Consider the following 27,952-nt stretch of genomic DNA (forward strand, 5'->3'; position numbering starts at 1 on the left):
GGAATGATTTGGTCTGCCTGCTTGCCACAGGGCAATCTGCAGAAGAAACAGAAAAATGGTCTAAAGCATTCTTTTAAACAGGCCTAGTTCATGTAAATCATTTCCCCAAAAGTCATTCTAAAATCTGAGAAGGCTAGTACCTCATTAATCCAACATTAAAGTAAAGTTCAGTATAGCAGGAGGAGAGTGGGCTCCGTTGAGTCTTGGCAGGATCTGTAACAGGTGAGTCTGTACCATAATTCTGATTTGGTACATAATTCTGTGGCCACTTGATTTATTGAGCGCCAGCTCCTCAGAGACCAGAAGGTGAAGTGCTTCCTTTCTCTCTGAGAGGCGCACATTTTTGTTAGGCCATCTGGGCAAACGCAAAATGGATGTTAAATGCTTTGATCCTCCCTACATTTCAAGGCTTTTACTAACGGGTTTCCACTCTCCCTGCCAAGTGCCCTTCGGGACAACATATTTTCTCAGCATCCCCTCACTCATCCCCCTGCTGCACCAGCCACCTCTGTTCCAGCTTCTCTAAACACCAAGGAAAACGTCTTGGGGCAAAATCACTAGATCTTAAGCCTGGAAGAACATGGCGTCTCCACCGCTTCCTAAGAGAGTCATAGATACTAAAGACCTTAGAATGCAAAGACCTTTCTTTATTTGGTTGATTGGAGGAGAGGGGTGGAAAGAAGCCAGAATGGGCAGTTGTCCTGGTGATCAGCTCCCTTGAGCAGAGCTCCATCTGGGGACTGACTGCTCTGGAATTTCCTTCCAAGATTAGGAAGAGAGTCCCAGGAGCACCATGAGGCAGGACCCCATGACTGGTTGCCGCTGCCGTGAGCATTTTTATGGTGGAATGAGGGCCAAGGAACTGCCCTGACCTGACACTGCCTAACTTCTCACCGATATGTCTGACTTTATGTGGTTGGAGTAAATGTGGTGAGAGGGTTAGACTGTGCCTGATGGTCTGTGTAACTTGTTTAAAATAATGGACTAATTAAGGCTGAGAACACTGAAAAAGTAACGAGCGGGTATTCTGGAAACCAAAGAGGATGACTTGAAGTTAGTTAAGGGTGAGATTGCTATATTGCCAATGACAGCAATGAAATCCCATGAATCCACAGTGGATTGAACATTTTCACCTGGACCGCTGCTTTCTGATTGGGATGGGGACTCCAGGACTCTAGCAGTCACACGTGTTGTCACATGTCTTTCCTTCTGCCAGAAAGTCATTGTTTCTCTGTTCCTCCTCTGACCAGGTGTTGGACTGGATTGAAAACCATGGTGAGGCCTTTCTCAGCAAACACACAGGGGTTGGGAAGTCCCTGCATAGAGCCCGGGCCCTGCAGAAGAGGCACGATGACTTCGAAGAGGTGGCTCAGGTGAGATGCTGTGTGTGGTTGTATGTGTGTGTTTGTGTGTGTGTGTGTGTTTGTGTGTGTGTGTGTGGAGCCTGGTGAGGGAGACCAGGGCTGTGGATTGGTGTTTGGTGGGGCATGTCAAGTTGACAGCCCATGGCACCTCTGGGCTGCCTTCCTGCCTGGTGTAAGGAGAACTCTGTCTGTTCTCGGATCTCTACAAGAGTGGTCAATAGACCTTCAGTTTATGGTCTTCAAAGAAAATCTTCCTGCCAGCATGATCTGTAAATGCTTTGCCCACAGGTATTGATGGTGGGAGAGAATAACATTATTAGAACTGTCAACAGCCAAAGCTACCGCTTATGGTTGTCACTGCAGGTGACTGGGAGCTGAAAATCAGCACCAGCTCTGCCTGCAAAGCTGTGTGCCTTCCAGGTTCTGGAGGGAGAGATGGAACCTGTTCACCAAGCCATGCACCCCCATGGCTGAATGTGCCCAAAGAATGCGCCTTTGTATCATTGGCACAATATTTAGTCTGTAATTTACACACTATTCAGCCTTTTAGCTGAGCTGCACACCTGGTCCAAAAAGGGCACCGTTTCCTAATTTGCACAGAGCTGTTGTATGAGATGGCTTACCTATTTGTCTTAATAGAATGATATAAGAGGCTTTCTGTTCTGAGCCTTCATCCTCAAAATTTTATCCTAACTCCCTTATTCCTCTTTTGGGGAGTTTTCCAAATGGATCCTGAAAATCTTCATCTTCAAGATGAAGCACTGCTGTCCAGTTGTTTTGTCAGGTGTGATCAGTTGCAGTAGAAAATAAGACTCTTAAGAATAAAGCTGGGAAAGGTATGAGTGTAGAACAGAGAGGTGTATGCTGCTGGAGTGGTGAGGACAACAAAGCTAGGGTTTGCCACGTCACAGCTTTAACCAGGGCTGGCTCCCGTCACACTATGTAGGCAATCCTCAATGTGAGTGTCCTGCTGGGCATTGTGCAGAGCCCCAACCCTCACCCAGGGAGGCTGCCAGCCCCAGACAGACATGAGCTGTGGGTGCAAAAGGAGAGGGCCTGCCAAACACCAAAGGAATCTGCTAAAGGACAGGAAAGTTGTGGAGCATACCACGTCTCTAGAGGAGCTGCAAGTGTATGCTGAAAAGTCAGAGCCCTAACAGCAGCCAGAAAGACTGAGTCAGCAGTGACCTGAACCTGGGGAATGCAGGTGTATTAGACCCCACCTATGGAATAAAGAAAACCTCGTATGGAACTCTTGTGCACTGTTGGTGGGAATGTAAAATGGTGCCGCCACTGTGGACAACAGTATGATGGTTCCTCAAAAAATTAAACCTAGAATTACCATGTGATTCAACAATCCCACTTCTGGATGTACACCCCAAAGAATTAAAGCAGGGGTGTGGAGAGATATTTGTACACCCATGTTCATAGCAGCATTATTCACAATACTCAAAATGTAGAAGCAACCCAAGTGTCCATTTACAGATAAATGGATGAACAAAATGTGATATATACATCCAATGGAATTATTTAGCCTTAAAAAGGAAGGAAAATGTGACACATGCTACAACATGGATGGAACTTGAAGACGTTATACCGTGTGAAATAAATCAGTCACAAAAGGACAAATATTGTATGAGTCCGTTTATATGAAGTACCTAGAATAGTCAAATTCATGGAGACAGAATGGTGGTTGCCAGGGGTTGGGGTTAGAGGGAATGGGAAGTTATTATTTAATGGATGCAGAGTTTCAGTTTTCCAAGATAAAGGGTTCTGGAGATGGATGGTGGTGATGGTTGTACTGCAGTGTGAATCTACTTAATGCCACCGAACTTAAAGAGTTTCACGTTATGTATGTTTTACCACCGCCACCACCACAACAAAAAAAGCATGCCTCATAGCCAGACAAGGACCTTCTGCAGAATGAGCTGGGCTATGCCAATGTGATATAGACTCAGGCCCAATGTGCCTTTGGTGGACAAGATGTAGCACAGACCCTAAATATCTGGGTAGCCAGGCATTCTGGGTGCCTCTCCAGCCTGTTAAAGAGCAAAAGATGGGAGAGGGCCACATGGACTCCCTGTCTGCTAAGAGTGGGGGTCATGGTACCTGGGAAAATCTGTTGGAATAGAACCATACCATAGCTTTGGTGCTCTTGCCTTTCATCTGTCCTGTGGTGCAGCCCCTCCTTACTTGGGAAGGATGTCCCCAGAGCCACTCACAGCCCTGACTCAGCCCACTTCTCCTTGCCCTCTTCCTGCTACAGTCTCATAGGCAATGCCAGCATTAGTTATAGACCCATGAGGGGGTTGTTTTGTGTGTTGTTACAACTCAGCAAGCCTGGTGGCCACCCCAACTTCAACCCCATTTCTCCCAGTTGCTCCTCTACCTTCTCACTGATGGCTGATGTGCCTTTCACATGGGACAATGCCTTTCATTTGGCAGCAGAGACACATTAACGTAAATTCATACTAAAGAAAGAATGGACACATTTTTGAGAGCTTATGGTTCCATTATGTATTTTATCTCCTACCCTTCCTGAGTGATGGATAGCATTAGCCTTGTTTTATAGAAGATGACACTAAGGCTCAGTTCTTCAGTGTGCCCAAGTCATGAGACTTGTCGGTGGTTCTACTGGGATTCAAACCCAGGTCTGTCTGACTCCAGAGTCGTGTTCTTACCCTAACTCCCTGCTGTCCCTTATTGAGGAATAGGAACTGGGTGTAAAATTCATTTCCTAGTGCCAGTTTTCTCATGGAGAGTACAGACAAAGAGCATGAATTGGGGGGTTGGGGGAGCATGCTGCTGTGGCCATCCCATTTGGCATATGTTACAACTTTTCCCTGGCCCTGCCAACAAGTAATCTTGGTATAATCTCTTCTTCCTGCCTCTGCTTTCTGATGCGACTGTATCTTTGTGAGAGAGAAGAGAGTTCTACCTTCCAAAAGGGTCCTGCTTTTTGGAGGAGTGTTTTTCTCTGGAAAGCGGAGCAGCAGATGTGGGCCACAAATGGAACACCTACGCAAGAGGCCATGAGGTCGCTGCATTGCCCTGTAAACAGGCCTCCAGAAATGGGTCTCCTAGTCTGGAAGTTAATCCTGTCTTATGTCCCCATCCCCACTCTGGGGAAGGGAGTGGGCAGTGGAGCTGCCTAGCATCCAGGAATTGGTAGTTCACATAGGAAGACCAACTCCCACCATGGCGTAGGCAGATGGACTGTTGGTAGCCGCCTGCCTCAGCCCTGCCTTGTTCTGTGCAAGGTGATCATCACACTCAGGTGGTGAGAAAGGGGGCAATCCAGGCGAGGAAGGGCACTCTCTCTCTTGCTTCTGCTCTCAAGTAGGTAAGGGCTACTGGAAGGAGAAGGGTGGATTTAAGCAGGAATTGGATAATGCTTGAGTTAGCCAGAGATCAAAAGTCCAAAGTGAAATTGTAGAAAACTTGCCCCTTGTTGTTTTGGGTTGCTGATTATGAGCTATGGTCAGGAAGGGTGTCACACGTGGTGTGAAGTAGGATGCCGGGGGTCACTTGTCAGCAGTATTATAGAGGTTCATGGTTCAGTGAAGAAATGTCTTTCAACTTTATGATTTCATCATTCTTTGACCCGAGGCTGATATGAGAAGGGAATTCTGAGCTCCTGTTCTCTGTATTCAGGTTTAAAAAATTGTCTTGAATCAAAGCAGGAGAGCTGTTGCATCTGTTACAGCTCCTGGAAATTTGCCCTTCTGCAGGGAAGAGCAAGCCCCCAAGCAGGGAAAATGGCGACGCAGAGGGAGAGGTCAAGGGGCAGCTTGAAGGCCCAGAACAAATATGTCTCCACCCTTGGGATAGTGGGGGCATCTGTGATTCTCACCATTGGTCACTCTTTCTGGTAAAGACATTTAAGGCAGTTATTAAAATAAATATAAATGATATCTCTGAAGAATTAAGGTAGCAACCCCTTATCTGTCATTAAACTTTAACTTAAATGTTGTGTTTACTAGCTCTTGAACATGTTTTAAACAAATTCTTCACCTGTCGTTTGAAGGAAGTGAATTAAGTATTCATGAGTCCTCAGTTCATCCTGCAGATGGCACTCGTTGAATAGCCTACATAGACGCTGAGCTGAGGGTGGAAAGGAGCCACAGTCAGGGCGGCCTGATGGTGGAGGCTCCTGACAGGCAGGTGATGAGGGTCCTGGGCCAGGGGACGCACAGGGGTCTGTCTCTACAGGTTTTTCTAGTCCAAGTTACTGAGATTATCCATGTTCAAATGGAAGACCTGAGTACTAGTGGGAACCTCTTCTGGTCCGGGTAGATACTTAGCTCAAGTTACCAACAAACATCAAATGACTCAGGCCTTAGTGTAAATCAGATTTTAAAAGACACATTATATTTTTACTTTTTTTGTGTGTGGCACCTTAGGTGTCATCAGGAGTGTAAACAAGTATAAGATGGATTTGCTGCCCATAATAGCATAGCTGTCAGGGCATAGATATGTCCATGGCTGCCCAGAAGGTAGAATGGAATAAGGTACTCCTATTTTGTCCTGCGAGATTTGCTACTACTTATAGGAGGGTTCTCAAGTGCCTGTGGTTTAGATAGCAGCTGCGCCTGCTCTGTTAGTGGTCTGCTTTATGACTTCTTTATCTGAAATGCCAGACTTTCTGTAAGCTAGCTTAGTCAAAAATTAGCAAGCATTTCCATTCAAATATAAATTATCTAAAATCTCAAAGCATAAAATCCCATTTAAATAGCTAATCATATTAAGTAGCAATTAGTGTAACATTTTTGGAAAAACAAACCATTTAGAGAAAGACTTAAAGAAAGATACAGGCACAATTAAGTACTTCATTCTGTACTCTCTGGTTAGTTGTTTCTCTATCTGACTCTTACTTTTTCTCAAACTTGAATAGAATACATTTTAAAAAAATCATTCTGAGACTGAGGGTCAAAATCAGCAAAAATGGAAAGGAAACATTTTAGTGGACCCGTCAGTAACCTTGCCCATCAAAGATATTCAAAGTATAATCAGCTAACCTCACAGAGTACTAAGGGCAAATAAAATAGGGTAATCCATAGAAGATGGACAGCCTGTGCCCTCAGAGTGGGGCAGGAACCCTCATCAGTTTCCATGTCCCATCAAGTCTCTGTGTTGGGCACCATGGAAAATTAAAGAGATGCACTGTTTCTGTCTTGAGAAACCCACAATCTACTGAAAAACATGCAGCAAACATATTCTAACCCTCTAAGAAGGCTCATAGTAAGAGAGGAGACATAACCTTTAACCTTTTAGGGTCTTCAAGGAACATTTCTAGTGAAACCAAGAGAAACCATTACTTCATTTGGCGATCCAATAAATACGCCTGCCTAGGGGGTGGTGTAGTGACCTTTTGAGTAAGTTCCATCTTTCTTTTCATGCCTGAGATGGTGACCAATTATAGCATCTGCAAATGCAAGCAGAAGGAAAAGGTGGGAGAGCTTAAATAGATGCTTTTTCACACTCCAGCTTCTTAGAGAGGATGAAAGGTTCTTAGGCAGGATAAAAAAAATAGTGCCGAAGAAAGCCAGGAAAATGCAGAGAAATTAATGTCATGAAGTGGGCAAGTGGAAAAATGTGAAACAGCAGAGAAATGAAGGACAGTCTTACCCTTTGGATCTTGCGTGGTAATCTTCCCGTTGGAGTGGATTCAGGATAGTCCCTCCACGGAGCAGTGGGGAGAAGTTGTTGGCATGAGCTGATGGGAGGGGTCTTGTGACCACTCTCAGGAGGAAGAAAGATGTTTTATGTTGTGGATAACTCCCAACCAAGAGTTTTGAAGGTCACTTTTTTACACTGGATGTGGAGAATTGAGAAGGTGTTGAGGTCAATATCCAAGATATTGTAGGAGCCTGGCAAGAACCTCTTACCAAGATCGTGAGTTGTCCCCTCGCTTTTGCTGCTTCCTGTATGGAACAAATGGCACACTCAGAAGAAATTGGGACTGCATTTCTAATGACTTTAAAGTTCTGGGTAGCAAACTGAAAGATTCAAAAGCACAGGTGGTGTTTTTGTATCTTGTTCCATGTGACGGCAATGACTATGGAAAAGAAGGGAGGCTTTGAGAAATAAATGGCTGCCTATGTAGATGATGTTTAAAAAGTTTTCTGGACTATATCCTACAGAGCCAGGATGCTGGACTTCTGGTGAGGGGTAGAGTGCATCTTGTAAAGATTGGGAAGGATATGCTTTCACAGAAAACCTTGTTGATCTATCTAGAAGGATTTAAGTAAATTTTAAAGTGAAAGGAGAAAATTATTCTGGGAAAGCCAAAACCAGATATATGAGGCAGCACAAAGGTGAGATGGAGAGAAGCACCTTGTGAAGGAAAGGCTCTTAGGTCACCTTAGGTAAAAAACGGTACCAAGAATATAGACTGAAAACAATATGTATAGCCTTCCTTACCCATATATCAACAAAAAGCATACATAACAAATAAAGTACTTAAACTTCAACACAAGAAGATAAATATGGTAAATATTCCTGGGACTTTAGGATGTTGAGACCATAAGTAGAAAATGGCAATGGAAGAGGATTTTTTGTTTAAAGGATTTGTTCTAATGGGAGAGGTGAGGGCATATCAGAAAGGTTCACATCTTTATGAAATCTATAAGCCTGAGGGTAGTAAACAATATGGAGAAATAGTAGACATAAAAGGAGATGGATTTTAATTAGTCTTTGGTTGGTAAACATGATGTAATCTACACAGAATTCAAAATATATTACATTGTACACCTGAAATTTATATAATGCTATAAACAAATCTTACTGCAATAAAAGAAAAGAAAAAAAAAGGAGAACAAAAAAGAAGGCATGATTGTTACTGGAGAGCACCATGGTCTGCTCTATCAGATGGAAGATATGAAAAATGCTATTCTGATATGATTTCAGTTCTGTCTCAAGGAAAACTATGATGGTGATGAGAGCCCTCAAATTTCCTGGCGTCTCTTGTAAATTTTGCAACACTGTAAATAAAACATCAATAACTGATGAAAGCAAAAGGTTCTACATGGTAGAGAGGGAATATCATTATAGAAAAGCTCGAAAGAGTATAGATTGTCTAGACTCTCAAGAACCTTGACCTTTAGATGATAGAGTTTAGACTCTACTCTCAGAGTAAGGAAAAATATTAAAGACTTTTGAGTGATGACGTAAATTAAAATATAACCTCTAAATCAGAGAAATAAGAATTTCTCTGTATGTTGGCTGTTTAGATCACATATGGAATAGTGTGCCTAATTTTAGAAAATATATTTTCAAAGGGATATTGACAAACTATACTGTGACTGTTGGAAAGATGCCAGGAGAGTAGAGTTGAAGTAACTAAATATGTTCAGTTTTGAGTAAATAACGTTTTATGGAAGGCAGGGAGGGTGGGTTTGATAGTTGAAGTCTCCCTGTAGCAGAGATAAGGGTGAAAGGTATAGTGAAGACAATTTTAGCTCAATTCAGGTATCACTTCTAACCCACGGTTGCTTTTTTATGAGCTATTCAAACCAGAATTAAATGTCTTGCGAAGTAGTGTGCTCCTTGTCACGGGAGGTTTTCCAGTAGAGGTGAACATTTTCCCTTAGGATATAACATCCTCAAGCTTTCTCATCTTAAAAACAAGCAAACAAATAAAAAGAAGCCAAGACTACTTTCTGGACCCCACTTTCCCCTGTTTCTCCATCCCTTCATAGCCCAAGTTCTTGAGAGAAGAGTCTGTATTTGCATTTCTACTTCCTCACCTCCTAGATGCCCCTTGACACCTGCCGTTGGGCTTCTATTCTCTCTGGCCAACTGAGGTTGAACTTACCAAAGTCTTCATATGAATGCTTTTTTTACTAAATCCAAAGGACACTTTTCAGATATTAATCAGTCTTTCTGAAGCACTTGACCCTGTTGATCACCTCCTTTTTTCGTTCTCTTCTCTCAAGCCTTCCATGACACCATGTTCTCCTGGTTTCTTTGTTGGTCCTTCTTGGACTTTCTCCCTTTTTCCCAGGATTTGTTCTTTAGACTTTCTCTTCTCACTTTACACTCCCTGCATCATTTTATACTCTTTCTCAGACTCAGCTGCCACCCCTACTTGATGGCTCCCAAATCCATGTCTCATCTCTGATCTCACCCCTGAGTGCTCTGTTCATAAATCTGTTGGATTTCTGGACACCTTTCTTTTGATTTCTCAGAGGGTCTCAAGCTGAATGTGTCCAAAATTTATTTTATCATCTCCCACTCCTTCTTGGTGTGCTCTTCCTCCTGTATTCCCTATGCCAGTGAAGGCCATCAACTACCCAGTTGATTGAGCCAGAAACTTGGAAGTCAGTATTGATTCTCCTCTTACTCTCACCCGTCATGAGTCCATCACAAAGTCCTACTGATTCTACCTCTTTAATGTGTCTATTTCCCTCCTCTTCGTTGCCACTTCCTTAGATCAGAGTCTCATTATCTCTTGGTTGGAGTATCACAATACCCTCCTGTTTTACCTGACTCCAGTCATGGTCTCCTTAAATCTGTCCCCATAACTGCCACAAAACTGGTTTTCCTAAAATGCACACGTCATCATGCTACTCCATTTATTATGGAACCCACAGATGGCTTCCCATTGGGATAAAGTTCAAACTCTTGATGTTATAAACCTTTTATGTCCTGGGGACTGCCTTCTCTGGCTGTACCCCTCCTGTGCTCCCTCTAGCCCACCCTTTCCTCCTGATGTCCTGGAGTTTACCTGAACATGCCATGCTCTCAAATCTCCTGCTGTCTCCTCTTTGATCCTTCCACCTCTTTAACTCTGACCACCCCTGACTAACTTATATTCATCTTTGAACATTCATCTCAAATATCACCTCTTCCAAGAAGCCTTCAGTGACTTCCATGGTTTGGATCAAATTCCTCTTTTCTAGGCCTCCTCTTATTCTGGTCACATCCCTATCATGTTAGTTATCACACAGTGTTGTAATTAATTTTATGCTAACCTCACTCCCCAGCTGGACTGTGACCTTCCTTAGAGCAGGAATTTTGTCTCATTTGTCTTTTTATCCCAATGCCTAGCACGATGAGCATAACATGGAGTGGTACTTGAAAAGTAAAGGAATAAATGGTATAGAGGGGATTCCTTTATTGCGTAGGTAGCAAGGCCAGATGATCTCTGAGGCCCCTTCCAATTCTAAGAATGGTAAATGGAAGAGAGGTGCATAAGATGAATATTCATAAGAACACAGGCCCCAGAATCATATAATCTGGGACCTAATTGAGAGCCATCCTGATGGGATTAGTGAGACTGAGCTGGAGTCAGCCTGGACAACCTCAGCCCAGGATCTGGCACTTTGGAAGAAGCATCTTTTGAGTCAAATTTTGAGTGAGTTCTGGCTCTGCTCTCTGCTGGACCTTGGCCTACTTAGCAATTAACTTGACCAGTATCTGGCCTGAGTCTTCATTTCCATTTTCTAGCCCAAAATGGTGGACAACACTTGGCCCAGCCCAGGAGATCATTTTTTATCTTCCACCTTTTGCTAAGCTCAGGCTATCATTAACCAAACCTCCTAATTTCCAAAATGTATCCCCTTTGCTAGCTCCTCAAGCCTATTTGAGGACCCCACTTAGTTTTGAGTTCCCATCTATTGGAACATATGGGATAGTGAAGAAAATTGTAGTATCTGCAGTCAGTCTGTTCTTTCCTTTCATTGGCCTTGGGCCTTGTTACAATCACTTAATTTCCCTAAGCCCCAGTGTCCTCTCTAAAATGGAAATAGTGACACCTGCCCTGAAGAATGATGTGAGGGTTAGAAATAAATATGGCAAGTGCCTAATAGAGAATTTGGTTCATAGGAGGAACCAGATGAATGGTGGCCTCTGTGGCGGAAGTGGTGACTGTGGTAGTGGTGGTGATTGAATACATCCAAGCCTCACTTCCTTCCAGGCTAGGTTATCAAGTACTGTGCTGTCATCTCTCAAGACTCAGCTTGGTGTGGTCTGCTTAACTATTTTGCAAAGAGTAGGCCTGTCCTTTGAGATGGGCCAGGTGCCAAGGGGACAGATCAGCTACAGGTACTGATGAGCTAAGCCCTTGGGTTAAGCATTATGGAAGAGGTGGCCATCCCATTTGACCAGTCAGAACCAAGGAAAGGCAATAGAGTAATGGTGTGTCCTGCCTAGGAGTGGTAGGTAGGGGGTACTCAGCACTGGGCATCCAGGAGCCAGTACGTTCAGAAATCCAAGGAGGATGGACACTTTGCCTTGGGAAGGCTCATAACAAATAGCAGGGCTCTAGCCACTGGGCTGCAAATCAGAGGCAGGATTGCTGGAGCACCAGGCAAGGAAGGGCTGGCTCTTACGGACAGGGCAAAGTCTAGTTATCAAACCTGGGCCCCAGGGCAGGGCTGAATTGGCTGCCACTGGAACCTGATATGGAAGACAGTCTGTTGGTAAGATGTGTTCCATTTGATTTCTGTAGCTGGACTGGAGCTGAGCCTGCCATGGGGCCCCAAAAAAGGGAGAAGGAAGCAAAGAGTCTGGGCACCAAGTAAGGGCACTTTCCCTTCTAAGGATTCTCTGATTCAGTTGGCCTCCTTAGAGGGGTACCAAGTGTGTAACTACTCATTTCACCATGTGACAACATATTTACCTTGCACAGTGAGAATAACATACAGTTGGGAAGAATAAAGTTATCATCTCTCAGCAGCGTTGACCCAGTACAGAAAGGAAACAGAGAACACTGTTCCAGAGGAGAGCTTTCTCATCTGCTCAGTATTGATTCTGAAAGCAAACCACATATTACCTACCATGTCTTCCAATAATTGATTGCAACATAGGTCAACCTGCCCAGATTAAGAGAAACCAAATCGACCTCCTTTCTCTTCCTTTCTTTCATTTCTGTGACACATTGTGAGCAAGGAATGTGCTTGCTGCTGTGGAAGCCAGCATATCTAAGCTGAAAGTAAGAGGGAGCACGTGATGGATTTACATACAGGGGGAATGTATGCGAATTCCACAATGGAAATATTTCTCCTAGATAAAAATATTTTTCAAAGTATTTGCAAGGTTTTAAACCTGTGCTATAAAGACAAAATAATAACTGCCATTTATTGAATACATAACTTTACCAGAAATATTTCACTTAATCCTTGAAACAACTCTATGGAGTAGGTTTTAATATTATCCTCATTTTCCTGATGAAGAGTCGGGCCTAGAGAAGATCATTCAAGTGCAGGAGGCAAGATTTGAACCCAGGTCGGCTGACCCCAGAGCCCACACGATTCTAGCACACATACATTCAGAGTAATGGGAAAAAACTGAGTTTATTCAACTCTCATTTTGATTATTTTTCCAAATGAAGTTTCTATTTTATTTTTACCTTTTTATTTTTAATTACAAAACTACACATTTTCAATATAGAAGTGGAGATGAGCAAAAATGAGCAAAAATAATCCACCTACTCAGTTGTCTAATTGTCTAACAGTTGCTAATACTTTGGTGTTTATTCTTCCAGACATTCCCCTATTTCTATGTGTATGTACGTTGTTCACCAGCTTTTCTCACTTAATGATATATCCTTGGTAATACATGTATATCTACAGTTATTTTTCTTTGCTGGTGAAGTCTTTAATATTAAGACTTCTTACTCTTGGCTATTAAAAGCAGATACAGTTATAAGTGGGTAAGGAGAAGCATTGAAAACAGTGGGCTGGGTTGAAGCCAAGCATTCAGAATCTTTTCCCAAGAGAAAGCTGCAGAGAACGGCGATTTATAGTGCCCTCCCAGCCTTTTCAGGTCCCCATTGTAGGGGTGTGTGTTGGGGCCTGAGGACCTCCCAAGCTCCTCACCCTGGCTGGGGTGGGGCACAGTGATGGTGCTTGTGGTGGAGAGTGCTTCAAAACAGTAACATTGGTAGCCTCTGTCCTCCTCCTCCTCCATTCTTCTTCCTTCTTCCTTCTCCTCCTCCTCTTTTTCCTTCATGTCTGTCCCATCTTCTCCTGGGAGGTCCTTTCCTGAAATAGGGGCTCTATTGAGGGTCCAGGATACAGCACTCAGCTCTAGTCCAAGTGTGGTTTCAGGTGGGCAGAGTTTTCCAGGACCCCTCAGGGCTCTGTGATGTGAGTACTCCTTTGCTGTGGTATTCAGGGTGATAGGGAAAATCAGGAGTGTCTGGGCTGTAGGGTAAGGGCTTTTGAGAACTTGTGGGTAGATGAGGCAGCGGAGGTAGGCGACAAGTACCAGGAACCAGCCCCTAAGAGCCCTGAGTGAAAGAGCTTCAGGCTGTATATTATGCAAACCAAAAAATAAACACACATTACCAATAAGAACAACCCACCAAGTGGATATGTGTCTTTTTTCTCTGCCAATGAGCAACCAGAGGCATTTTCATGAGCCAATTTTGTTTGGAATAAATTTTTAACTGGAGAAAAGCCCGCTGCCAGGTTCTGACAGGGACAAAGCATTACATCGAGTTATTCCACCTGGAAAGGAAGCCAGGTTTGGGGCAGAGGGAGCTGAGCTCTTATGGCCTCCTGCAATACCAGGTGACCTCCCAGCTGCATCAGGATTGGTGCCTGTATTTGTCTTGGGATCCGCAAGGCAAATGCCCAGCCAGCCCAAGGCACTGCCCTTGGGTTTCAGCGGAGAATGGTGCAACTGTCCTACTGTATTCTAGGAGCTGACAACCCTACATATTGGCAACCTCAGCTGTAATTACATATCTCCATGGTGTTTCACACTGTGGGCTATTTTGTACAATATATTTGAACCTCAAGGATGCCAAGCATGGATTGAAATAGCTCTGGTGGACTTTAGTCCATCACATGCCTAGAATTTGAAAATAACAGCAAGGGAAGGGGGCAGTGAATAAGGCTAAAAAGAGATCTCCAAATCCACATGATAGGCATTTTTCTGTTTTCTCCTTCTTTGTGAGACTTGGACTCTGCCTTAAATTATGGACTCTTTAGTGTCTTGGAAATTCACACGGTCAGTCTCATTTGCTTAAAAAAATACAGCTAAAGAAGAGAGGGTATTTGGGTGCAAACCTTGGCTCTGACCCACCTGCTTTACTGGTCACTCTGGTAAAAGTTTTACAAGTTTATAAAGTTAGAATAGCTTGAGATTTGACATTTACTCCAAGAAATTACATTCCCATGTGGTTTCAAGTGGCCAGAAGCTTTGGTACCAGATGACCTTGACACAGGGTAATTTCCTAGATTCTCTTCTTTCCCTCTGCCTCACGTGAAAGCCACTTCAACTATTAGTGCCATGATCTCCCCATCAACCAAATGAGAGCTACAGATTCTTCCTACCTTCTTCCTTGTGGGAGGCAACGAGATCCAGTGAGAAGAATACAGGGATGGGAACACCTTGGTAGGAGGCCCAGAGCCACATGTATGTACGGGTCACCTAACCTCACCAAATCTTATTTCTACATCTATAAAATGGGAATAATATTTATTCCATCATAGTTGAAGTAGGTATTAAATGAGATAATGTACTTAAAAGCACTTTACGTCTGGAGCACAGAGGGAATGTAAATTACGATCATTATTATTTGAGGGATATAGTGACAGTTGATGAGATCATGTCTGGAACGCACTCAGAAAAGAGAAACTAAAGATATAGAGAAGATTGATGATATTGCCCCATACTGGGTGCTTCCCAAGAGAGAGAATGTGCTGACCAGTCTCTGAGTTTAACTGGACTCTTCATGCCTAGGGCTTCTTATACTGTTTGAGGGCCAGATTCCCATGAGGAACAGGATTAACTGGGGAAAGTTTCCACATTATAAAGCTAAAGCTAGTGATTTAATGAGCCTTGTTCTGATGTTTGTATAAGAGCAGATTCATGAGACTTTGGGGTCAGTAGTGGATTTTGGAAAATCAAGTGGAAACAGCATGATGCTTTGTATGTAGAGCGCTCTGACCAGTTGTCTTACATGCCCTTCTAACCAGAGAGAACAGGGAAGCCATGCTCGCAGTGACCTGCTCAACAGCAAGCAATGTCACCCCAGCTCATGCCCAGCCCTTCCAGAGAGCCCTGGGGGTCTACAGTGGCTCTTGAGTCTACCTTTTTGGGATTCTGTGAAATTATTCACACCTGCCAGACCCCATCTCCTAGCCAGCTTGCTCCTATGCATTACATTACCATGCACATAACACTATTGTTTCTTTCTCCCTTTATAGTGTTGAGGGTGGGTTTGTATTGAATTGCTCATTGTTCTTGCCAAGGCTTTCAGGACTATGAGGATTATGGGTGTAGTCTGTGGTCATGAAAGTTAGTTCTTGGCCTGCGAAAGTTAGGAACATTTAGGAGCTCCAGATAAGAGGTGAATGATGGGATCTGAGCCTGGATCTCAGGACCTTTCCCTGTCTCTTGATCCAATCTCCAGCTATTCAGATTCTGCCCCGTTCCCTGAGGGCCGTAAGTGGGGAGACTTTGATCTCCCATAGGATCTCTGCTCTAAGAAAATGCCCCAGTGGGTGAGTCTTTTCACTCAATCTTCTAAGGAAAGGAAGTAGGAAGAACATGTTGTTCGCTTTTTGAAAGTGGGGATCCTGAGTTCTCAGAGGGCCCTGGGTCTTGACCAACGGTCTGTGGTGAACAGCCCTTAGTGGATATATGGTGTTCTGTCCTGGAGCAAATGTCTGAATCCAGCCCTCTTTGAGAAGAGTGTGGAGGTGGCCCGGTTCTTAGGTTCTGCTTCTTCTGTTTCTCTTGCATCCCTCACACCTCTCCCCACCACTCTTCCACACCACATGGCCAGTTTCTGGGGCTTGACCCACAGTGAGGACCAGAGCTAGGCTCTCTGACTCCAGAACTGAGCTTCTCTGAGGATAGTTGGGCCATTCTTCTTGAAGAGACATTAGCTACTTCTGCCATGTGCCACCAACAAGCTTTCCATCACCAACCCTGGCTTGAAGGAGAACCCCCAGGACTTTAACTGTCTTAGTTCCTTGCTAAGGCCCCTCACATCTTCCCGACTTCCCAATTTGGATCTCTGCCTGAGTCATTTTCTTGCCTGGCAGATTCCTCCCCTTGCCTTCACATTTTAGACTCTAAAGTTGGCTCAAAAACTTGCCTCTTTCTGAAAACTTCTCCACGCTTATCCATCTTACCCTGATGGCTCCGTTACCTAGTGTGCCCTCAGCATTAAATCACCACTTTATACTACTGTCACACCTCATTTCTTTCGCGTCCTTGGAGAATGAACTGTTCTACATAATTTAATTTCATAGAAAACCAAGACTTAACCCTAAGCACTTCATGCTGCAACTTTTCAAATTTCATTTCTATTGATGGTGAACTTTCTGAAATAGAGTTTCAACTTTCCGTGCCTTGTATACAAAGCATCCTGAATGTAATTCCCCCCCTTTGTTTTTGATGCCTTGGGGTGCACAGCAATGTTCACTAATTCCAGTCATGAGTAGAGACACTCTAGGGCCACTGCAGAGGCTAAGGTTTTCCCTTCACTGAGGGTCCTTCCCAACACTGCAGTGTCCTTCTAGGGCTGGCCTGTGTTCAGGGGGGCCTGATCAGGGAATACAGCCTCTAGAGTAATATGTGTCACTCCTTGCGGGCTCTGGAGCGGCCCTGTGGCTAACAGCCATATTTCTCTTAGGTGATGATGATGATTTTTACGATACACCTGGGGAAGGTGAGATGTAAGTGACCGAGGTCTTTCTAAAGCCACTGAAATCCCAGTCCCTGACTGAACCAGCGAGACCGGAAGAGGGAGAATGATTCTTCTAGAATTGGATCTCTTCTATTATCACTTTCACTTTTGCATCACTCCATCTTTGTTTTGCTGATTTTCATTTAAAGAACCCTAAGCATTTGAACCCACACCAGCATGTCACTTTCATATTCCAAGTACCAGAGGACTGGCCCTGCCTGTCACACTGTGCTGCTGTCATTCAGCTCCTTGCCCTGGGCACTAGGGCTTTGATATTTATATAATGATGATAGGGAAGCCTTTCAACCAAGCCATACAGCCCCGTTCCAGACAGAGGCTCTGGGGAATGTTGTCCATGAGGCTGCCTTACTTTTAAGTATTTCCAAATTTGACATGTCTCTTACTTCTGGCTGCTGAGGAAGACAACTCAGGGTTATGGGTAGTTGATGCTGGCACTCTGCCCAGGGAGAATAATTTCTAGCACTTCATAGGTGATTATTTTTAGCTGGGTCTTTTTTACATATATATGTCATACCAAAATCATGTTTCCTCTGAGCTATGATGAGCGATGTCATAAAGTCCAAACTGAGAAAGGTGAAATCTCTGACTGGGGGCTACAGAGAGATTTTACAATTTTTGTGATTGTATATTTCACTGCGGTTGGTCAAGCATTAGTATCTTCAGGATCCCAGAACCAGGAAAATTCAATCATCTCTAAGTTAAATACATTTGTAATGAAATTTATGTGTATTTCTAAATGCGCTCAATTGACATAAATATATTGGATCCTTATCTTTTCCTTTAAAATTTCTTTTGTTTGGTATTTTTCAGATTTTGAAAGAGATTCCTGTTTGTTGTAATAACAAGTGAAACCATTGCAAAGATATGTAAATAAAAATGCTAATTACCCCTCCACTCCTACTTCACAACCCCTCCCTCCCTAGGTAATCACAGTTATCTCGCACATCTTTCTTACACATACAAAATAAGCAAACACATGTAAATACAAAAATTTTGTTTATTTTTGGGAATAATTTCTAAAGAATACCTTGCATATAATTTTTATACTTTAAATGATTTTTCCATTTTTTTCTGATTATAAAATTAATACATTTAGAATATTTGGAACATTATGAAATTAATATGTTAGAACATTTGGAAAACAAGGAAATAATGGAAAAGATAAATCATCCCTAATGTCACTCAGAGATAATTATATATAAACTATTAATATTTATTGGCAGATTTCATTCAGCACAGCAGAATGCAGAGAATGTTTTGCTTGGGGGTCAAGTAAATGTGATTCCAGATCACCATCTGCTATTCACCAGCTATGTGAGCTTACTCAATTTCTTTACCTTTCCAACCCTCAGTTTTCTTATCTGTAATGTGACATAATAGCATAACCTACCACATGTAATAATGTTTGTGAGTGGATCCAAAACTGGCAGCCATCATCATCAGTAGTAGCTTTTCCCAAAGATAGACAGATAGGTAGACAGAAAGAAAGGAAGAATCAGAACTATACTTTGGTTTATCCTGACTTCTTCACTTAATCTTATATCAGGAACACTTCCTCAGATCACTAAATAGTCTTCGAAACATAATTGTAATGATTGCCTCATGTGGCTGTAGCACAATGTAGTGAGCCATCCCCCTTGTCAACCCGTAAAAACAGAAACCAGTTTAAGAGGCAAAGAGTTTATTTGGGAATCAAAAATTGCAATTCAGGGAGCACAGATTCAGGTAGAAACCCAAATAGTGTCCTGCTGGGAAGTAAAAGTCACGGATTTTTGAAGGCAAAGAAGGAATGGTTGCATTACAAAAAATTTTGGTTGGCGTTGGAAGCAGAGAGCTAGTCTTGGCTAAATATTGATTGACTATTGATTCTATCTTCAGAGAGTCCACAATCATCAGTCTTTGTGATCGAGATGTCTGTTCTGATGACTTCTCAAACAATTGCTTGTAAAACAATTGCCGTTTTGGCCCAGTCCCAGGTTCAAGACAGGAAGGCAATTTCTCGGGAAAGGCGGCTCTGACTCCATTTTAAAATGGCTCCCATAAAGTCAATTTTGACACCCTATTATTAAACATTTTAGTTATTTCTAGTTTTTTACTTTTATAAACCACAGTTACAGTATTTACTAAGTAAAGTGTTAAATCTATTTTCTATCCTTAGCTCCCCCAAGTTTTTCGGGTCTTCAGGAGCATTACCACTCATGGAAAGGCTGTAGCCAAAGGCACAAGTGATTTATCTCACCTCAGTATTTCAGCCCAGGCTTTGAGCCCTGCCCTTGGATCAGTGGTTTCAGCCTTAGATAGTGGCTGCAATTATAGTTACTGGGGAGCTTTTGAAAATATGCCATCAGATACTCTCCCAACCCTGCCCCGCCTCCCCGCCTGTTCTGGTTTGAGTAATCTGGGGGAGGGCCTGGCACTGCTTCCCCCACCCCCTCATCCTGTTGGACGAGAACCACAGCATTAGATGATTCCTTCAGTAAGCTTCTGCCATCGGAAGGATTATCAGAAAAGCACTGTAAACTGAGTAAGTTATATGGCCTCCCTCACTGGGGCTTCTTCTGTGGTCTTATGGTCTAAAACAGCGGTTCTAAACCGGAAGATGATTTACTCCCCAGGGAACATTTGGCAATATCTGGGGACATTTTTGGCTATTACCTCTGGGGAAGGGGTTGCGATTGGAATTCTGTGGGTAGAGGCCAGGGATGTTGTTAAACACCCTGCAGTACGCAGAACAGCCCCTGTATTCGTTTCCTAGGACTTCTGCAACAAAGTACTACAAACTGGGTGGATTAAACACAGAAATGTATTGTCTCACAGTTCTGTAAGCTAGAAGTCCGAGATCAAGGTGTCAGCAGGGTTCACTCCTCCTGAGGGCTGTGAGGGAGAATCTGTTTCGGGCCTCTCTTCTAACTCCTGGTGGTTTGCTGGCCGTCTTTGGCATTCCTTGGCTTGTGGCTGTATTACTGCAATTTTGGCCTTCACGTCAGTCACATGGCTCTCTCTCTCTGTCTGTATCTTCACATGGCCATCTTTTTATAAGCTCACCAGTCATATTGGATTAAAGCCCACCCAGTTTCAATATGACCTTGTCTTAACAAATTATGTCTGCAATGACACTGTTTCCAAAAAAGGTCACGTTCTCAGGTACTGGGAGTTAAGGCTTCAACATATCTTTTTGGAGGGACAGAAGTCAACCCATAACAACCCCCAAAACAAATAATTATCCAGCCCAAAGTGTTAACAGTGCCGCTGTTGAGAAACCCTGTTCCACATGTGGATCAAACCCAGGGAAGTCAACCAAGGTAAGAGCAGGGCAGGTAGGAGGGGTCCAGGGTCTGTGAAGGTGGAAAGTGAGCAGGACCACTATCAGTCAAGAGGGTCAGTGGCCTCTGCTCTTAGGTCAAAGGTGGTGGGCTCCCTGCAGATCTCTTTAGATATGGATAGCCCTGGACCCCCAGGGCTACATGTGACCAAAAGGGGTGAAAGGACCTGAAGAGCCCAGCTTACCAGTGTGGAAGCAGGAGTACGGGTCAGACCCTCTGCTTTGTTCGCTCATCATCTGACCCGCATCTCCCTGGGTCAGACACAGCCTTTCCCTGTCTGTCCCCTTCAGGGGTGGAACAGAAGAGAGAAAGAAATCCATAAGCCCCAAGGTTTACAGCGGTATTTTCGAGCCAACTGTCTTGTCTCTCCAAAGCCCTGTCTTCTCCCTCTCGCGCCCACTGCCTCCCACTGACAGCCAAACATAGAATATGGAAAACAGGAAAAACAGCTACACGGCAAAGTTACATCTTTTGAGAGAGAACATTGCTTTGGGTACATCCCCCCGCCTCCCTCCAAATCTCTTGAATTGCCAAACCCTGCAGCAGGTGGCCCTACTCATCTTTGTTCTATGGAGGTGCTGTCTCGCCGACTGCTTGTTTCTTTGGCTTTAAGAATTCCACGTGAGAATGAGCTTGTACAGGGCCAGGGCAACTGGGCAGTCCACGTATACACGTCTGAACACGTAGGTCTACCTTCTTCACTTGTAAAATATTTTCTGTCCGCATTCTTCTGTTGAGGTTACGTGTTCCCCTTCATTATTTTGCCAGGTTGAGGAGAGAGAGGGGAAGGAGGGCGGGGGAGGGCGGCCAGGGTGGAGACGTGTTATCAAATTCCCAGAGTGGTGGGTAGCTTCCCAGCAGCAATATGGATGCCAGCTGGCTGCATCTGGGGCCTTCTTAGTGGGAAGAGGATTAAATGCTTCCCTCTACAATCTTCAGAGCATTGTCTATGCATGACACTCTCCTGGTGTTGATCTCCTAATTGCTCAGCTCCCTAGGACCCTCTGCTTTGCCCAAGGCTGCAGCTCTGGGCCAACTTCTGCCCTCTAGTCCCTTTCTGTCTGCACCATCTTCTTTGTGTTCGGTGTAGGCACCAGTCCTGGCTCTCCCAGGCCTGCCTCACAGCCCTGTCTCTGCCCTCATCTGCTCTCCATGCCCTGGAGGCATGGGTGGAGAGGGTCAGGGAGAAAGTCCTTCCTTGCTTTGTCTCACTTCCCTAAGGGTGGTCACATGTTCTCGAATCTGGCTAGTCCTTTCTTACAAGCTGGACCTGGTGTCTTCTGTCAAATCACACCTTGTAACCTGTGTTGGCAGCCTCTAGGATTGACCCTGCCTTTTGGCCCAGAAGCAAAGTGTGTCTATGCTGTTGTTATTATTCTATAAAATAGATAATATGCTAACAGTAAATTCTCATTGTTTCTTTTGCTGTCTTCCCTGAGAGTGACTAGACATTCATCTGCCAGCCTGCAGCTAAGGGGAAATACCTTGAAGTTCCTTTCAGTTTAGAGCATAGCATGTAAATGCAGAGGGTTCCTGAGGATTACAAGGAAAGAAAAGGAATCAGCAAAAGAGAGAACACCCTAGCAAAGAACAACTGCTCTTCTTTTCTCAGAATACCTAGAACTGGGAACATTCTAAAACACATAAAAGTTAGACTGCAGGAAAATAAAACTTTACTTTAAAAAATGTGGAGTTCTGAAAATAAAGCATTTCTCATTAATAGGAAAAGGTGCTGCAGTATTTTAGATATAGAGAGGAAAATGCTCTCTGCAAGTAGAGATGTGTATGAGAATGGGACAGGTGATGATCGCGTATGTAAATGTGGTAAAGCCAGTGTGTAGGTTCCCAGAGATAATCTCAGCACCCAAACTATCTGTGTTGGGAGGTATCGGCATCTGCAGTAGTTATTTTTGGTATCAGTCCCAGTTAGTAGGCTGAAGATTTGTACAGTCTCCAATTTAAGGAGCATCTCATTAGGACTACTATTAGACACTCCTTGTTTGGACATACAAATTGCCCTAATGGAGGCGACTATTGTTTGTTCCATTACTCAAGACATCTAGGAAGATGTCCTTCCAGCGGATGTAATGTGGTGGGTTAACCCACCACTGGTACCAAGAAGTGGTTTCTTCCTTTCCTTCCTACTGCTTCCCACCAAAGACCACTTTGCCTTTGTCAGTCCCTCCCCTTCCTCCCCTGAAAGGGCCAGCAGATAGAGGAGAAATGTGTGCCTGGTGCTCCAAGATGAAAACTCGAAAACATTTTCCTGTACCACCCGAGTTATAAATTTTGGTTGATTGTACATGATGTGCTGTATCAGTACTATTCTTTAAACATATTGTGTGCTCAACTGAATTTCTTTACTTTATCCTGGCAATCTAACTCCCATTTACGTGGACAGTACATTTCTAGTGCTGAATAAGAGGCTCACAAAGGAACTTTTGGATCACTACTCATTCTTAAACTGGGGACTACCTACATTAGGAGATAACGTAAACATCCACTTCCAAGCCTTACTGCTGACGGGATGCTGGGCTGCAGAGTTTTTGGGTTGAGTGCCTATCGAAAGGAGAGCACTGTGTCTACTAGGTACACTGATGAGTAGTTGAGATAGAAAAGATGACTAAGATAGGACTCGTTCCTTTAAGGAGAATGCAGTGAGAGTGAGTATAATGCAAAGTAACAGAGAAGCAGAGGAAATGGAAATTTTGCATTGAGTCTCAGAGAGGTACATGATTCAATGAAGTGGAGCACACTGAACTTAACTACCTGGCCACCAGAGCTGTCCTGCAGTTTATTAGTTTTTGTCTCACATATTTTGAAGCTTTGTTATTAGGTGCATAAATGTTTAGGATTATTATATTCTCTTGATGAATTGACTTCTTTATCATTATGAAATGACCTTCTTTTTCCATGGTATTATATTTGCTCTGAAATCTACTGTCTGAAATTATTATATCTACCCCAGCTTTCTTTCTTTTTTTTTTTTTTTTTGAGGAAGATCAGCCCTGAGCTAACATCTGCTGTCAATCCACCTCATTTTGCTGAGGAAGATTGGCCCTGAGCTAACATCCATGCTCATCTTCTTCTACTTTATGTGTGGGACGCCTACCACAGCATGGCTTGCCAAGCGGTGCCACGTCCACACCCGGGATCTGAACTGGCGAATCTCGGGTCACCACAGTGGAACATGCACACTTAACCACTGTGCCAGCCCCGTCCCCCCAGCTTTCTTTTGATTAGTGTTATCAAGCTATATTTTTTCTATCTTTTTGCTTTTAACCTATTTGTGTCTTTACATTTAAAGCACATTCCTCGTAGACAGCGTATAGTTGGAACTTACCTTTTAATCCCTGTCTTTTGATTGTAGCATTTAGACAGTTTATATTTAATGTGATTATTGATATGTTTGGATTTAAATCTATCATCTTGTGTTTTTTTTCCTAATTGTTTCATCTATTCTTTGTTATTTTTCTCTCTTTCTTTCTTTTTTGGATTAATTGAATATCTTTTATGATTCCATTTTATCTCCTTTGTTGGCTAATTAAATATAACTCTTTGTTACTTTAATGGTTGCTTTAGGGTTTATAGTATGTGTCTTTAATTTATCACAGTCTACTTTCAAGTGATATTATGCCACTTTACATGTAGTATAAGAATCTTACAACAGTACACTTCTGTTTCTATCCTGGCCTTTGTGCTATTATTGTCCTATGTTTTACTTATACATGTGCTATAAACCCCATACTACATTGTTATTATTTTTGTTTAAACATTCAGTTATCTTTTAAAGAGATTTAAACAATAAGAAAAAATCCTATATATTTACCCATATAGTTAGCATTTCTAGTACTCTTCCTTCCTGTGTGTGGATCCATGTTTCCACCTGTTACCACTTTTCTTCTTCCTGAAGGACTCCTTTTAACATTTCTTGTCATGCAAGTCTGCTAGTAAAGAAATCTTCAAGCTTTTGTAAGCATTAAAGTGTCTTTATTTCACCTTTGTTTTTGAAAAATATTTGTGGTGGGCATGGAATTCTAGGTTGACTTTTATTTATTTTTACTTTAAAGATGTTGCTCCACTGTTTTCTTGCTTGTACTGTTTCTGATGAAAAGTTTTCTGTCATCCTCATCTGTGTTCCTTTGTGTGTAGCAAGTCTTTTTCCTTTAGCCACTTTTAATATTTTCTTTTCTTTTTTCCCCCACTTGATTTGACTCAATTTTTATGTGCTTTGGTGTAGTTTTCCCTGTGTTTCTTGTCTTGAGAGTTTGTTGAGTTTCTTGGATCTGTGGATTTATGGTTTTCATCAAGTTTGGAAACTTTCTGGTCATTATTTCTTCAAATATCTTTTCCACTCCCCTCCTCCTCTTTGAGAGATTTCAATTACATGTATATTAGCCTGCTTAAAGTTGTCCCAGAGTTCACTGATGCTTCATTTTTAGAAATTCTTTTCCTCGAAGCATTTCATTTTGAATAGTTTCTATTGCTATGTTCTCAACTTCAGTAGTCCTTTCTTCTGCAATGTCTAACCTGCTGTTAATACCATCCAGTATATTTTTCATATCTAGAAAAGCAAGGTCTTTTTTTTAATATATTCTATTTCTCTACTTAACTTTTTGAACATATGAAGTAGTTTTAATAACCATTTTAATACCCTGTCTGTTAATTTTAATATCTATGTCAGTTCTGGTTCAGTTTTGATTGATTCTTCTCCTCATCATAGTTTATATTTTCCTGCTTCATTGTATGCCTGGTAATTTTTTCTAGATACTAGACATTGTGAATTTTACCTTCTTGGTTGCTGGATATTTCTGTATTCCTATATATATTCTTAAGCTTTGTTCTGGGACAGAGTTAAGTTACTGAAAAAAGTTTGATCCTTTCAGGTCTTTCTTTTAAAATGTGTTGGGTGAGACTAGAGCAGTGCTCAGTCTAGGGCTCATTATTTACCCCTGCTGAGGCAAGACTCCTCTGAGTACTCAACTCAATATCCTGTGAATCAGGAGGTTTTCCAGTCTCACTGGTGGAGACAGGTACTGTTCCTAGCCCTGTGTGGGTCCTGGGTGCTATTACCTATAATCGTTTCAAGTGGTTCTTTCCCCAGCATTGCATAGTTTTCTCACGCACAGATGGATCCTCAGCAGATCTGCCCCAGATTGGGTAAGAAGGGAAAGTGAAAGAGATTTGTTTGTCAACTATAAAGTACTATTTAAATGCAAAGATTGGGGCGTTACCTTGATTTGCCTGCCATTCACTAATATCAAGATCCAGAGACAAGTCTGCCCCTCCCTAGTGCCCGCGTGTCTCCTGTTCCTTTAATGCTTGTGTACTTTTGCTTCTTTCCTCTCACTGCCCATTGGTTCCAGTCATGCCAACCTGGAGAAATAATCATCAGGAGGGACGATCTCTCCTGGTCCTTTGGTATGCATGTTTTCCAGTCCACACTGCCTCTTTTGAATAATGAGTGACTTCTAGGCCTCATCCTTCATCCCCAGAGCAAGGTGCTAACTCCATGTTACCAAGGAGATCAACTCCTGACACCAGAAGTGTCTATATTCACTGTTTCTTTCATCCCTTGCCTTTAAGAAGCCTGCCTCCTGTCCCTCTGCTTCACCCCAAGAAGTCTGAAACCATACCTGTATTTCTGGGATGCCTGTGTTTTTGGAGACAAGTTATGCTAGAATGCTTTGTTTTTTCCCTGAGGAAAAAGCAAAAAAGTAATGGACCAAGGCTGCAGCAGGGGAATGGGAGGTAGACTTTAGGGCTGAATTATCTGGGGCATTTTACCTGGTTGACACAGGCTTGGGGGCTGGGGAGGGAAGATTAGGAACTGCAGCCATCCCTATGGCCCAAATCTCTGACTCAGGGCTCTGGCTACCACAGGCCCTCTTGAAAGCCCCAAGGGCCGAGGGATTGGTATCCCAGCACTCATAACTCTTTTTTGATGTATCAGTTGGGAAATGTTGATAAGGGGTCAAATCCAAGGCAGGGTCTGCAAGGCTAGGAAACCAAAGAATGCCTAGGAACTGCATTCAGAGTGAGGTTGGACTCTGGCCCTGGGGCAGAAGCTGTTGTTTATTTGATCGGAAGGAGAGTAGAAGCCTGTTGTGATCCTTGCCCCACCTTGGGGCATTGACAGGCATCAGTGTATTGCTCTGTTAACACTTCAGTTGATATTCTCTAAGCACATTCGTATTTCAAGATTGTGCCAGGAGGTAGGATAAACCAAATGGGATTGAACATTGAACATGAATTCTAGCATGTCAGGTCTTGTATGAAGTAGTTGATGAGGGCCAAGGATTGATTATTATGATTGATGGGGATTGCTGCATTCTTTAATTTATTAATTCATTCACTAAATATTTATGGAGAACTTACTCCGTGCAAAGCATGAAGGGAAAGAGGTGAAAGACATTATCTGCCCCTAAGTGGATGAGAAGGGCAAACATTTGCTTTAGAATATAGCAGGTACCAAGGAGGAGGTTGGACAGGTCACTCTGGGAGCTCAGAGGAGCACATCTAAGCCAGCCTTGAGAGAGAAGTGGCTATGAGGGTAGACTTCCTGGAGGAAGTGATGCCTGGGCTGGGTCTTAAAGGGTAAGTAAAAGTTGGTCAGGTAGGAAAGCGGGGAATGGCGTCCTGGGCAAAAGCACAGAGGAATGATTCAGTGCAGTGAGTTTCTGGAAGTGTAAGCAATTTATTTTATAGACTGTTTGTAGGGGAGTGATGTGAGCTGAAGCTGAATGGAAAAACAGGTGTCAGATGAAGAAGGGCCTTGCATGTCACGCTAAGGTATTTACCTCAAAGGTAGGGGGAAGCCACTGAACAGTTTTAAGTAGAAGAGAGGGGTGACTGGATCTGAATTTTAGAAGCTCTTTCTGGTAGTGATGGGGAGGGTGGCTGGGCAACCGGTAGAGCGGAGAGCCCGGCTTTTAGTGCTGACCCCGTTGCCTCCCACCTATCTTTACTGTCCCTTTCTCTCTATGAAATCTGTTATCTAGCTCCTCCCTGCCTTATTCAATGGGATCTCCTGCCACTGCCCAATTTTAGTCAGATTGGCTCAACTTGTCCAAACATGCCATGCTCATTCCCATCTCTGAGTCTTGTTCATGCAACAAACATTTAGTGAGTGCCTACTGTGTACCACCCACCGTGCCTGGCATGGAGAACCAAAGATGAATGAGACATGGAACTCACCTTTAAGGAGTGCACAGACCAGTATGGAGATACCCATGGCAGCACATTGTTACTGTGAGCATGAGAATGGCTGCAGTATGGAAGAAACAGAGAGAACCGTGGGCAAAAGGAGAGAGTCCTGACTGTGAGAAGCCCTCCTCCTTCTCTGCTAAATCCTGCCCCTCCTCAGGCTTCTGCCTTCACTCTGTTTAGATTCAGGGTCGTGTCTCTCTACATGATAAACCAGTCGCACCTCTCTTCTACTTAAACTGTTTTGTGGCCTCCCACTACTTTGGAGTAAAACACCTCAGCGTGGCATGCAAGGCCCATCTTCATCTGACAGGGTAGTGCAGTGGTTTGGAGCTCAGGCTCTGAAGCCAGGCAACAAAATTTTAATCTTGGTTCTACCATTTATG

General features: G+C 43.2%; 1 protein-coding gene across 14 annotated transcripts in view; it reads left to right on the plus strand.

Moving 5' to 3' along the window:
• Positions 1 to 27,952, plus strand: part of KALRN (kalirin RhoGEF kinase) — a 637,395-nt gene that overhangs the window by 287,362 nt on the left and 322,081 nt on the right. For all 14 annotated transcript variants that reach the window (XM_046658061.1, XM_046658067.1, XM_046658063.1 and 11 more), the window contains one exon: positions 1,251 to 1,373. In XM_046658061.1, coding sequence (XP_046514017.1) covers positions 1,251 to 1,373 — 123 coding nt within the window. The remainder of the gene's footprint in view (positions 1 to 1,250; positions 1,374 to 27,952) is intronic.

Source organism: Equus quagga, chromosome 4, assembly GCF_021613505.1.
Source record: "Equus quagga isolate Etosha38 chromosome 4, UCLA_HA_Equagga_1.0, whole genome shotgun sequence".
Taxonomy (NCBI): Eukaryota; Metazoa; Chordata; class Mammalia; order Perissodactyla; family Equidae; genus Equus; species Equus quagga.